The sequence below is a fragment of the Dreissena polymorpha genome, chromosome 3, assembly GCF_020536995.1.
Source record: "Dreissena polymorpha isolate Duluth1 chromosome 3, UMN_Dpol_1.0, whole genome shotgun sequence".
Classification (NCBI taxonomy): Eukaryota; Metazoa; Mollusca; class Bivalvia; order Myida; family Dreissenidae; genus Dreissena; species Dreissena polymorpha.
Window position 1 is genome coordinate 34428441 of NC_068357.1, and position 15174 is coordinate 34443614.

The following is a 15174-nucleotide window of genomic DNA, read 5'->3' on the forward strand; positions in this document are numbered from 1 at the left end:
AAAAGTGCACTGGATAACCCGTAAAGTTTTGAAGAAAGATCGTTCAAAACTTATTTCCAACGGGGTCCAAAGTCGTCACATGTAGATCTGAGTGACGTAATATTATATCATAAATTCGTAATATATGATGGAAAAAAGTGACAACGGTCTCACAATGTCATATTATGGTATTAATAAAATAAATCTTGTTTTTAAATAAGAAAACACATCGTATGATAATGAACTTGACAGGATTGCATAAACACCGTTTAAAAATGTATTACAAAATGGTTTACAGTTTAAAAATGTATAGAAATATAATTTACATTTTAAAAATGTATTACAATATGGTTAACAGATCTAAAACCAAATGATAAAAAGTTAATAATACAGATACTCTTGTTTCTCAACTTTTTCCATTTCTTCTAATAAATGTTTCTTAACAATTTTTTGAACGTATTCTTAGACTTTGTGCATCGTATATTTTTGGCAAGTTATTCCAGTCTTTTATTGCATTATGATAAAAAGATTTGGAAGTAAAAGTATCAACTGGATGTACGTGATAATCACCCTTATCATTAGATCTAGTCCCGTAAGAATGGATATTACTACATTTAATGAAATTGTTGTGCATATAACTGAGAGCTATATTGTTAAAAATCTTGTATACATGATTAAGTCGCAATTGTTTACATCTATATTCAATATTCAGAAATGTAAGATCCTTAAAATCTGCAACACGAAGTGATGTTCTACAATGGTAGTTATGAATAAAACGTACAACTTTGTTTTGAGCTACCTGCAGTTTCTTTTTTAAAGTTTGTGTAGAGCTACATGTAAGCATAAAACTGTTTGGTTTGAAAACTTTTGATCATGCTACATAAAATGCAAATAAATAAACTAGTAAAAATGCAAAACGCTAGTTTCAATATTTATTTGTATTTTAAAGTAAATATTAAATTAATAGTCGAAAATCGCATGACGGAGAGCGCCTTATTCGATTCAAGCACACCAAGGACGGGTTTTATTACATTATGATAATCGATCTATTCGGAAGGACACTGGAGTTTACCGTTTCCGCTTCCTTTCTACACGGAGTTTCCGAAGTGGAATATCATTGTGAGTGAACGTAAACGAAATCGACATAATCTATCAATTGTGCATTGTGTCATCGATTCTATTATCAATACAATCATAGATAAGATGCTTTACTATACGTTGTTTTGTTCTAATTGCAGAAGGACGTCCGTTTCTCGACATGGCTGGTTCGGATACGGAAGGGTATGCAATAAGCATCTTGTCAAAACAAAACACTTGTAAACATGTGATATGCACTTCATTCCGCTGTTTTCGTTGAAGATATTTTATCTCAAAGTTAGTTTATTTGTGACCAGCGCTTCCACTAGCTATCAACCGTTGGAAATCCTGACTTCCAAGTCGAGATAGTTGGATATTGGACGTCCCTTGCATAAAGGTTGAACTTGGTCACACTTTTATATCAGTATTTTAGTATACCGTACCGTATGTGCTGATGTCTGGACACATACATCTACTTAAAGTCGGTCAAAAGCTATTCATAGCTTTTGTTTATCATGTTTGTATATCATATCGACAATAAATAAATATTGATTTGATTTGATATGACATGATGATGTTCCAACTCTTATCTATTACAGTCAAGTTACCATTACCGGATCATTACCCATAGCGGATCACTTTGATGTTCAAGAGTGCTTAATGCGATAAATAGTTGACATTTTTAGATGATATTTTGCACACAGCATCTTCAAGGCATGTTCTTTACAACACATTGAGTCGTGATCGGAGCTACTCTTTGTCAAACATTTCGTTTTTTTTTGCGGACATGACTATTTATTATATTGTATATACGACTTTGTTTACTTCCGTCTCGTTTCGAAATCGAGGTTGAATATTTTTCACGGCCGCATGCTATAACTCTGTTGGAAAGTAAGAAGTTTATGCATTAATTTAAAGTCCATTTAGTAGTATTTCTGTCTTCAAGAGTCCATTTCAGTTTCGATTCATATTTAAGTTTTGCAACACCTTAAATGAAATGAAGAATTAGGGCAATAACGGATCAAGCGTGATAATATGCGTATTGATAATATATTAAATTATATGCAAATCTTGTTGATTCTTACAATAAATATCTCCATCATAATGTTTAATTTATTTTCCATGTTCAATATCGATCATTAGATATGATTCAAACAATTTACATGGTATGTAAGATGCCCATATCTTTTCGATCTATTAAGGATTTTCAACAGATAATTCACACAAGAACACCATGCTTAAAGTGTAGATTCAAGATAACATATATAAAACAATAACAAAAGAAATGAATATAATTTATAACTGGTCATTGTAAACAACGCAGTTTATGGTTCGACAGTTCAAATAGCTTGTTAGATGCCCCCTGAGTGGTTTCAATCATGTGATCCGTTATGGCTACAACTGATCCGTTAATGCATGAATTCTTTGGCGAAAAAAGGTATAACAAATACATTTTGTCCTCGTTTAAAAGTAAGACTATGTGCTGAATCAGTAAGCAAAGTTAATATTAAATCAAACTGGTGTAAAAGAAGTCTCAAAACAGTTATTGCTTTTCACCAGAACAACGTTATTATGCTACTGATCTGGTAATGGTAACTTGACTGTACCCGATAATCCAGTATTGAATTAACTTTTCAAAACCAAAATATTACCAATAATAATAAATTTTAATAAAATAACAATATTGTAGATGAATGTACTAAAGAATTTCATAAGCACAAACATCCAACAATATTTATTATTTAACACAAGTGCATATTCAAAGTGAATATGGTATTGACACATCCTAAATGTTGTGAAATTGGTCGGTATTCCGTGCTTAATTGAATTTTTAAATGAGCATATTAATTAAATTTGTAATACAAAACACTCTTCTGACTTGTAATTTTAACGATGCTTACTAATGTTAGCTTCAAATAAACACTGCTCAAATGCTTATTCTTTTTCCAGATAAAAATACACAAAAATTGAGCCAAGTAAAGTCAGCAGCATGGAAAGCATAGGCTTATTGGTTTTTGGATAAAAACTTTGTAGCACAGAGGACATAGAATTCTTTTGATTTAGATTAGAACTTTCATAGCTCATTAAAAAAAACATTGCCCACTGGCTGACATATAAGCGGCGCACAGGAAATTTGTAAACACAGACTGTTCAGGATGAACATGCCAGACGTCCTAATCTTAGCGGGACAGTCCTGCTTTTGGGGTGTTTGTCCCAATGTGGCACAATTTGTCCCAGACATTCAAAAATGACATGCGTTTTGAAAGGTCACAATAACATTCACTATTAAAGCACTTTCTGGCTTAAATAACCAACGCTAATCCATTTACTGCCCCAATCAAAGAAACGGTATCTACTAGTCAAGTGATCCAGTGTTGTTTTTGACACTATCATGGATCTATTGGCAAATTATTGATTTTATCTGCATTCCCACAAGTGTGATTTTATGATAGGGGTCGCTAATTGCTAGCGAGAGATGCATGGTATTTATTAAAAGCAGACTGCTTTTGTATTTCATGGCCAAAGTCAAGTCCAAAGATACTATTGCACCGTATTCTGAACGATTAAGCATGCCTCTGTCCCAAATTGAACTCTAGTAGAGAGTACAAAAGCAGTCTGCTTTTAATAAATACCATGCATCTCTCGCTAGCAATTAGCGACCCCTATACTAAAAACACACTGGTGGTAATGCAGATATGTCGGTCAATAGCGATACATCGCTAATGTTATACTTGTTTTGTACAAACCGACTTTAAATAAAATTTGTATTTGTATTAGAGCCATGCCCCAAATTTCTTGCTATGGATTCCTCCGCATAGTGCGCATGTGTGTTTACTTCTAGAAAATGGAGAACGTCTGTGTTCATGAAATTCTTAAACACATGCAAATATTTGCCAGAAATAATGAGGTTTTGTAAGTAATATACTGATTACAGACTGCAGTAAAGGTGGCATGATTGATCGTTTTAGGTGTCTCGCTTTTTGGTCAAATGTCCCGACATTTTAAATGGAATTTCCCGATTTGGCCCTGTACATTTCTTGCATGTATTAATATAGTTACGCACACACATATAATGTAAGATTTTCAATTTGCACGAAAGGAACATATTTAGATATGATATTTGTGTTTATATATGGATTAAAACATTTAATGTGGATCATATTACTTATTAATGTGCCACCTAAGTTCCATGGCATGACTTGGTTTGAGCTGGGATTTGGATTATTGCAAATAAACAGAAAATGTGCACTTCATTATTTGATACATATGTCTTGTAAATGAAAATTTTACTGTTCACAGTGATTGTTGGAGATTTACATGACAAGGCATATTTATAAATCCAATCGTAAACACCAAATCATTATTATAACTTGTAGAGATGAGATTCCCACCCCTGTTGTGGCGGCGGCCGCTGGTGCCATGGATGTGATGACTGCCCTACAGGAGGTCCTCAAAACTGCACTGATCAGTGACGGGCTAGCCCGTGGTCTCCATGAGTGTGCCAAGGCTCTTGACAAGTGAGGAATCCTGCATGGTTCGGTGTTGTGCTAAGTTATATGTTTACAGTTAATAGTTTGAATATTATGGTTTGTTTTTAGCTCATCTGTCACAAAGTGACATGGTGAGCTTATGTGACCGTGTGATGTCTGGCATCCGTTGTGCGTGCATGTGTCCGTCCACAATTTGTTTGTGTAGACAGTAGAGGTCACAGTTTTCAGAATGTTTATCTTGATGAAATCTGGGTTGGGATTGTATTTGGGTCATCTGTGGTCAAAAACTAGGTTAAATAATAGAAAAACCTTGTGTAGACACAGTCTTCGAAATTAGCACACGCCCGATCGCCCGTGGCGAGTAAAATTACTGCCGGGCACATACAAAAATTCACGTTTGTGGCCCGCCGGGCATGTAAATTATTGAAGCCAATTGACAGTTTATAAAAAAAAATTGTATTCGGTTCTTGATATTTGCAGATCTATTTTTCAATTTTGCGAACAAACACCTTGCCGTAAGTTGTAAAACAATGAAATTCGATTGGTTTAACAACAAGCACCAGCATGCACACGTCATCGTTATTGTTTTTGAACGATGCAGTTCGGTCACATTCGGTTCTTATCGACGGTTTCTCTAGACATTAATCGAGAAGATGCTTTTTGAATCGATCATTTCAATCAAGTAATACGCTTCCGTTTTTGTCAATGTAAACAAATGTCATTGTCGACAAAGAGGCAGTATCTTAAGTATGTTGATGGGGCTAAGCCCGATAAAGCACTTCCAAAATAGAAAATTGACAATGATTTAGAGAAAAAGGAAGCCAAGAAATGGTACGAGGACACCAGAGAACGCTCTTTTCAAGAGCACTGGTGTAACGATCGACCGTCTTAATTCTAGTGATTGATTAGATGTAATTGTATTCACTACTATTGAAACAAATGTTCTGCTTTACTATGTGTAGCATGTAACTGTTAAAATGTTGTGAATTGTTATAATTTTGGTTTAAAAAGTTTGGGCATGTAAAAAATATGTTGGGCATGTAAAAATTCTTAAGTAACTGGCCCGACTGGCATGCAACTTTTCAAAGCTAATTTCGAAGACTGTAGACAATAGAGGTCACAGTTTCATCCAATCTTCATGAAATTTGGTCAGACTTTTTATCTGGATGAAATCTGGGTTGGGATTGTATTTGGGTCACCTGAGGTCAAAAACTAGGTCACTAGGTCAAATAATAGAAAAACCTTGTGTAGACAATAGAGGTCACAGTTTTCATCCAATCTTTATGAAATTTGGTCAGAATGTTTATCTTGGTGAAATCTGGGTTGGGATTGTATATGGGTCATCTGGGATCAAAAACTAGGTCACTAGGTCAAATAATAGAAAAACCTTGTGTAGAAAATAGAGGTCACAGTTTTCATCAGATCTTAATGAAATTTTTTCAGAATGTTTATCTTGATGAAATCTGGGATTGGATTGTATTTGGGTCATCTGGGGTAAAAAAAAACTAGGTCCCTAGGTCAAATTATAGAAAAACCTTGTGTAGACAATAGAGGTCACAGTTTTCATCCAATCTTATGAAATTTGGTCAGAATGTTTATCTGGATGAAATCTGGCATGGGATTGTATTTGGGTCATCTGGGGTCAAAAACTAGGTCACTAGGTCAAATAATAGAAAAACCTTGTGTAGACAATAGTGGTCATAGTTTTCATCTGATCTTAATGAAATATGGTCAGAATGTTTATCTTGATAATATCTGATTTTGGATCGTATGTGGGTTACTGGGGTCAAACATTAGGTCACCAGGCCAATTCTAGTAAAACCTTGTGTAGATGAAAGAGGTCACAGTTTTCATCACGTCTTAATGAAATTTTGTCAGAACGTATTAATTAATGAAATCTGGCTTGGGATTGTATAAGGGTCTGATAGAATTTAAGTTGATGTAGCGAGGTTAGTAAGGCGAGTGATTCAGGGCCATCATGGCCCTCTTGTTTGGGATTACTTGGATGTTGACAGTGAATCTGTTTAATGCAATTTACAATGAACATGAAAACAATATGCCAGAGCTGTTTGATTTGGGGTAAAGGCTTGGCATTCCATTTTGGGCGGAGAAACATTGCCAACAAATCTGAGAAAGGGGAATATGTTTTCGAAAGTAAGCTTGAAATTTGGGTGAGACTGCATCATTTCAAAGAAATTTTCTTAGGGGAAGTGGCCTTTATATACAAGGCCTTTGATAAAGAAGGAAAAAGCCCTGTATGCAGTTCTTAAATATGAGCAGATTGACAAAGTCTAATGTTACTACTTAAAAGCAAGGAAATTTCAAATACCACTTATATAAATCTGAGAATCAGAGATAACCTGTTCAAAATTCACAAGTGCATATTTTTGAATAATTTATGTTATTTTCTAATGTATAATATATATACTAAGGATCTGGCACAAATTGTTTTTTCATACCATATTTTATTTAAGGAGTTCAGGAATTTTGTTAGTCAGCAAGCCTTTGGCTTGCTTACAAATGAATTTCCTGGACGATTTTAATAACATATGGTATGAAATGACAACGAGTGTCATATCTTTTTTATCACATGCTTTTAAATGAGCAAATTAAATAGATATTTACGCAAACATAATGATAAATCCCGAATGTTGTTTACATATTGTGACGTCATTTGACGTTGCAACGTCATTTCAGCAAAATAACAAAATGCGATTGGTCAATGAAAAAGTATATTACACATGTGTAAGATACAAATATTCATAATGGTTATGTTACATGATGATGGGAAACAGGGTATGGCATGTGATTAAACATTATGTAACTGAAGTACAAGACAAGTGTTCAGCATTAATAAACTGACAAATACCATGCATACAGAAAGCCAGGTTAAAATACTGCACTAATTTGACAATGACTGTTAAATAATGATATATGAAAATAATCCATTGGAAAAATTGATGTGACAATAATCAAAGCCATTGTAAACTATGTTGTTTTCCAGACGTCAAGCTCACTTGTGTGTTCTTGCAAACAACTGTGATGAAGCTATGTACGTAAAACTCGTCGAAGCTCTCTGTGCAGAACATGGAATCAACCTGATCAAGGTATGAGTAGGTTTCGTTTTGATGTATTAATGGTTTGTAGGCTTGTCTCGAAGATCTTCCTCAATATTAAATGTGTAAAATTGTCTCCATTTTAAAAATATGCCAAATATTCGTTTGCAAACATTTGTTAATGTGAGCATTTGTTGGTGTTAATTCCTTGTATGTAAAACTTATTACTAATCGTCCTCTCTTATATGGTGCATGACCTTACTGCTTTAAATGCTATAAATATAATTGTGCCAATAACATGGTCAAAACATGATTGGACAGGTTGATGACAACAAGAAGCTCGGAGAATGGGTTGGTCTGTGCAAAATTGACAAGGAAGGAAAAGCAAGAAAAATAGTTGGTTGCAGCTGTGTTGTTGTTAAGGTATACATTTGTCATAGTCATAAGTTTTCTAAGATGTGATGTTTTATTCCTTGCATTATCATTGCAAAATGTTGGTTTAGAAAGATAACCAAAAAATGCAGGTGAACTTCTTTACATGAATTCCTGAATATTGCTCAATGGTGTAAATTGTACCCAGGTAAGGCCTAGGCATGAACAGGGTTTTGACAGAAAGTAATCTAATGTGGGCATTTATGCAGAAATGCTTATCATTAGAACTCTCCCCAATATTTTAATTAGCTCTTTGTATGTTGTCAGAAAGTTTGCACATTTCTGGCATCATAGAGTAAATACAGAATAAAAAACTTGTGCCAAAAATGAAGAGTCACCACATGCTCCCTCTTCTTAGAGACACCATGCAGAGGAACATGTGACCACGTGTCTGATTGTCACAAGAGAACATAATGTAATTCAGAATAGATATTAGACCCCCCGCCATAGCATTGGTCAATACCTTGAATGTTGTGCAGCAATTCTTATGTTGGTAGTCATACTAGCATTGTAGAAAAGCTTTAAACATTCTCACAGTTTAGCATTTTATTTATTTAATTAATCAAAATTCATGATCATGAAAGGGCATTTTGTATTAAGACATGTGAGCAATTTTATATTGTCTGATTGTATTTTCTTTAAGTACTAGATAATTATGACATGCATTTTGTTCTTGGCTGCTTATTCTTCTGCCTGGCAACCAAAGAACTTTAAGATAATTTCCCATCTCAGCAATCTGGCGTTAATACATGTAATTATTTTCTATTCCTGATACATGATGAGTCACCACATGCTCCCTCTTCTTAGAGAAACCATGCAGAGGAACATGTGACCACGGGTCTGATTGTCAGTTTTATGTTTACATGCTCTTGTAATTAATCATTTTTTAATTGTGCCCATGAAGGCTCACTCTAGTCTTGTTAGCTTATTTACCTTTTTGTGTTGGAATTTCCAGGAAAGTTTCCTTCTTTGTCCTTGTTAACTGAACAATCCTGCTGTTATTCTTACTTATTACACTGCAACGCCGATATATCGCGGTTATTGGGATCCAAAGATCGCGAGCGCGATATATCCGGCGCGCGATATAACTCGAGAAATTTCTAACTTAATTGTATTGCAGTTAATCTGTCAAATTTCCCCAATGTTTTCATTTAAGTATACGGCGCTGCTACATATTTGTATAGTAATAATTGCAAACCAATTCTACAATAAACTTTTTCAGAACTACATACGTATCTGTATTTATCATAAAAAATCAAAATGTAAATTATATTTTTTATTTTCATGAACGATCGCTCGCAAATCAGCTTAAAAGAAGATTTCTTGCCGTCAATAGTGCATAGATTCAAATATACCCTTATAAAAAGTCCAAATGAAGGAACTGAAACAGCGTAACGGTAACGATACAGCGTGTTAAAATTATATTTTATTAAGAGGAAATGTCAATGCCACATAATTCGCGAGATACCACGGTGCTTGTTGAAATTTACAACAAAACTTTTAATGGAAATTAATAATCTCAATGTTGTACCCGCTACGAAATTTTTATTTACAAATAAAAACACCCACGCCAATTTTCCCGCGCTTTTTTCGGGACAAAGAAATTCATGACCAGTACCAGTAAACTGCCATTATTACCTTTGCAATGACATCAATTGGTTATTTCTTAAGTGTTAAAACAACCCCAGCCGTGTGTAAACAATACTGTCACTTATCGACTGTTTTTCGCGCTTCACTGCGTGCCATAGTAAGTCGCGAAATTTAGGGTGTTAATACTAGCTAGAACCGGTTTTTTGCTTAAGTTAGCGAATTCTCAGATTAAAACATGTCATCTAGTGAATATGCTCGTCGGATTTTTGGGAGCCATAGCCAAAGGGCGATATATTGGACAGCGCGATATACCGGTCCACGATATATATCGGCGTTGCAGTGTAGCTCACCAAAGCACAACATGCTCCCAATGAGATTTTCATGCTCTCTCGACTCTTGTTTATTTGATGTTTTCCATAAGACACATCATTGTAAATGCATACTAGTATGCAACTTCAGCTCATAAACTTACTTTCTTCAGAAGATTTTTTTATTTAGGACAAGACATGCAATTTTATCAATGCTTTTAGTAAATCGTCGCTGTCGTTCTCAAACCTCGTAGCTACAAAATGCCAACTTTTCAGGAAAGAGAAAAAACCGTCTCATTTTTTTTAGCACGATGTTTTAGAAATTGAAATTCTGTAAAAATACCAAACAAATGAAGCTGCAAAATACGGTATAAGGCGTAGACGAGAAAGTCATACTGATAAGTCATACTGACAGTCAGACATGATAGCTACGAAATTTTGTCACCACAGTTTTGTCATTTTTATGAGGTACGACAATCGTCCTGATAGGAAACCTCCTAGTTGCAAATAAAAAAAAATATAAAAACGTTTTTGTCAAATTTGTCCAAACGAAACGACGTACCTATAGGTGAAATGGCGTCGCTACGACTATTCGCCGGGAAAAAAGCCAACAATCATTCTACAACATTTCGTCACGTGGCTTTTTCAAGGGATCTGATTGGCGTAGAGCTACGAGATATAGCACAAAACACGCGTCAGACTTAATATATTCGGAAAAGACGAAAAAAAATATTTTGAAAATTTTGGAGCTACGAGGTTTGAGAATGACAGCGACGAAATGCATTTATTTAAAGTGTTCATACTTTTCAAAACTTTTTAGGGAGAAAATACTTTGCTCTTCTGTTTATACAAACTTCTTAAAGCCTTGCTAATGCAACATTTTGTAGTGATACATGATGAGTCACCACATGCTCCCTCTTCTTAGAGAAACCATGCAGAGAAACATGTGACCACGTGTCTGATTGTCACACGATTACAGACTGTCATAGTCGTAGTTGAAATATTGTGTTAGGTTTGCTAACTGCCAGCTAAAATAGAAGCAAGGTCTGAGTGTGGAAGTACTATTTGTTTGTCCGTTTTGTGGCTTGAACTAGGTCGCACTACCCAAGTTAAAAATTATATATCTGACATATTTAATCGTCATTTAAGAAAACAATTTGACCAGTTTGGAGCCAAGTATATCAAAAGTTGTAAATTTGCATAAACAAATTACAACAAAATTAGAGGAGTCTCCATCTTAGAAAAGGTTGTTTAATGCATGTGCATAAAGTGTTGTACTAGATTACCCTGTGCATAAAGTGTTGTACTAGATTACCCTGTGCAGTCCGCACATGTGCATAAAGTGTTGTACTAGATTACCCTGTGCAGTCCACACATGTGCATAAAGTGTTGTACTAGATTACCCTGTGCAGGCCGCACAAGTGCATAAAGTGTTGTACTAGATTACCCTGTGCAGTCCGCACTTGTGCATAGTGTTGTACTAGATTACCCTGTGCAGTCCGCACATGTGCATAGAGTGTTGTACTAGATTACCCTGTGCAGTCCGCACATGTGCATAAAGTGTTGTACTACATTACCCTGTGCAGTCCGCACATGTGCATAAAGTGTTGTACTAGATTACCCTGTGCAGTCCGCACATGTGCATAAAGTGTTGTACTACATTACCCTGTGCAGTCCGCACATGTGCATAGAGTGTTGTACTAGATTACCCTGTGCAGTCCGCACATGTGCATAAAGTGTTGTACTACATTACCCTGTGCAGTCCGCACATGTGCATAAAGTGTTGTACTAGATTACCCTGTGCAGTCCGCACATGTGCATAGTGTTGTACTAGATTACCCTGTGCAGTCCGCACAAGTGCATAAAGTGTTGTACTAGATTACCCTGTGCAGTCCGCACATGTGCATAAAGTGTTGTACTAGATTACCCTGTGCAGTCCGCACATGTGCATAAAGTGTGGTACTAGATTACCCTGTGCAGTCCGCACACGTGCATAAAGTGTTGTACTAGATTACCCTGTGCAGTCCGCACATGTGCATAAAGTATTGTACTAGATTACCCTGTGCAGTCCGCACATGTGCATAAAGTGTTTTACTAGATTACCCTGTGCAGTCCGCACATGTGCATAAAATGTTGTACTAGATTACCCTGTGCAGTCCGCACATGTGCATAGAGTGTTGTACTAGATTACCCTGTGCAGTCCGCACATGTGCATAAATTGTTGTATTAGATTACCCTGTGCAGTCCATACACGCTTATCAGGGACAACACATTCCGTCTAAACTGGATTTCTGATGAGAAGAGACCTACTTGAACCTAAAAAACCATTTAAGCAAAGAAGAGTTGTCCCTGATAAGCTGGTGCAGACTGCACAGGCTAATCTGTGACCATACTTTCCGTACATGCATGAAGCAATGATTCCCCAGAGTATGGCTCAAATAAAATGCTATTATTATTCACTTTTGGGTTGTTTATTTCAGGATTATGGGAAGGAATCCCAGGCCCTTGATGTGCTCAACGAGTACTTCAGAAACAAGAAATAAACTGTTAACTTCTGCCAATAAATCAGTGCAGTTTTGAAAGTGACTTTGTTGTTTTACTTACTTTGAAAAACTCTGCTCCCATAGACAGTGGATGTTGACCAGTTAAAGGTGACTGCATTATGGTTACTATGATTCCTTCCATTTATTATGTTATCGGTGTACATTTCGCTTTAATACTAAATAATGACAGAAATCAGAAATAAAATGGACTTGTATTGTCCTTGATTGATGTTGGATTAGTTTTCAAAAGTTTATTTGATACTTCCAAATCAAATTGTGATGTAGGTATTTTAGTAAAATGAGTAGAAAAAAAGTTGGGAATTACTGTCAAACCAGTCTGTAATAATTGGGGATACCCGGATCCCTCTTAATTAAAAAAACGCTACACCTGTCATACAGCGAATTGCTAACTATGCAATAGGATTGAGCTTTTATCTGAATATAATTCTGAATGCTTTGAACAGAAATAAGATCATTAGTAATATTTTATACTAATACATACTTGTATAGTTCAAGATGAAAATCTAGAAACCTGTGGATAATAAACCTTGTTACCATCAGTTAGTTAAAGATGAAAATCTAGAAACCTGTGGATAATAAAACTTTAAATCGGTTATTTCAAAAAGAAAATCTAGAAACCTGTGGATAATAAACCTTTTTAAATCGGATAGTTCAAGATGAAAATCTGGAAACCTGTGGATAATAAACCTTGTTGCCATCAGTTATTCTGGCACCTCCATATATCGAGAGAAGGTGATTCATTTAGAAGGACCTGTTCTCAGATTGACTGACAGCAGTGACATTTTATGTTTCACTTTGAACCCGAGTGAAATGCCTAAACTGCATATCGGCCACAATTGTACTCCGTGGTCGACAGACCTTCGATTAAATGATTTGAGTTATTTTGCCTAAAGGTTTCATTGTTTGAAATCCGCGTGATGTATGAGCAGTGTCGTTCAAAAATGGGTACTAGGGCTATGCCAGCATTGCTAAAAAATCAGTTGGCACATTTGTCGGTCTGTTTGGGAGCGTCCCATTGCCCTATCAAGTCACGCATGGTTTGCGGTCTCGTCAACAGACATGGCTCCGCGTTCACGTATTGGTATGAAGAAGGATATCTGGAGTTACACTGGCCGGATGGCATAAGGCCCAATTTATCACAACACGGCTCATATTTGTAGTTTTGAGGTCAATTAAATGGGCTAAGCCGCCCTAAAGAACACGTTGGATATGTGTGTGCACATGAAATTCAGGCTTATGTATATACTGTTAAATATATAATGGTTAAAGCATGGCGTATATAATGAAACATGAGGAATTAAACTTATTCATTTCAAATACAATTTCATTGTTATATATTGCAATTTTCTGGACAAAATGATTTTAAATACATTATATTTTAACATCTCATCAATCATAAAACCTAAAATGCTAAATAACACATGTTATTAATTCCATTTGTATTTAATAATTTCAGGCATTGCTACTATTAAAGGGGCCTTTTCACAGATTTTGGCATATTTTGAAGTTTGTCATTAAATGCTTTATATTGATAAATGTAAACATAGGTTTTAGCGGAAACCATTTAATATGTTAAAACAATCATAAACCTAAAAAAGGCTAAAAATACCAATCATTAAATATACCCCCACAAACGAAATTTAGGGGGGTACATAGGAGTGAGCTTGTCGGTCGGTCCCTAGTCAGTGTCCGCTATCTAATTCAAGTTGTTTTCATCCGATCTCCACCAAACTTGGTCAGATGTTGTATCTACATGATGTCTAGGCCGAGTTCAATTATTGGTCATGCAGGGTCAAAAACTAGGTCACGGGGGTGACATTAAGTTTTAAACATTGAGCATGGTGTCCGCTGTTTTTGTGAAGACAACATGCAAAATATTCTGTGTCAATGAGGCATGTGGGGGTATTCGTCACGTCTGTGACGAAGCTCTAGTTTGATTTGTATGGATAATTTTAGACATCGATATCATTAAACGAATACTTTTTGTAATATAACGTTTTGCCTTATTAAGAAAGTATTAATATGTGTATGACAATTATTTTCTTAACAGTGTTTCTTATTCGAATACGTTCAAAATGAACGGAACATAAGTTTATGAAGACTTACAGGGTCCTTTTCACGTTTTGGTAAATTGACACAATTATAAAAAAATGTTTCCGATTCGCAAATTTTCGTTGTAGTTAACATATTTGTGAGGAAACAGTAATACTGAATATTCACCTTGCTTAAAAATATCCACTATGTGCATGTTTTGACGATGTGAAACCTGAAAATTATATAGCGTTGCAACGCGAAACGATTGAATAATTTGGAGAGTTCTGTTGTAACATTTTGGGAGACTATGAGGATTGATTATATAAAGTATAAAATACATCACTCATTGCATGAGCGCGGAGCTTTTTATATCCAGTGTTTACATTTATCAATATTAAGTATTTAATGATAAACTTCAATACATTATAATATAGGTACATCGTCTTTAATAAATATACATAAAGTAATGTCACGTGTCGGTATACTAAAGGAGGTAAAGAAATACATGTAATGTATTACAATGTATATATTCAAGTATATTTAATGAAATTTTGAAACAAAATTCGATGAAATTTCAACATGCACAATGGCGATTATATCTCAAATAACCCAGCGTTACAAACATTAACAATACTACTGTAAC

At 35.2% G+C, this 15174-nt stretch overlaps 1 protein-coding gene across 1 annotated transcript; it reads left to right on the forward strand.

The window, feature by feature from the left end:
• Window positions 1-981: 981 nt before the first annotated feature.
• LOC127873645 (40S ribosomal protein S12-like) lies at window positions 982-12515 on the forward strand. The gene is made up of 6 exons (XM_052417530.1): window positions 982-1098; window positions 1218-1260; window positions 4434-4574; window positions 7552-7654; window positions 7925-8026; window positions 12414-12515. Exons 2-6 carry the CDS (start codon window positions 1238-1240, stop codon window positions 12474-12476), a joined length of 432 nt encoding a protein of 143 aa, XP_052273490.1. The 5' UTR covers window positions 982-1098; window positions 1218-1237; the 3' UTR covers window positions 12477-12515.
• The last annotated feature ends 2659 nt before the right edge of the window (window positions 12516-15174 follow it).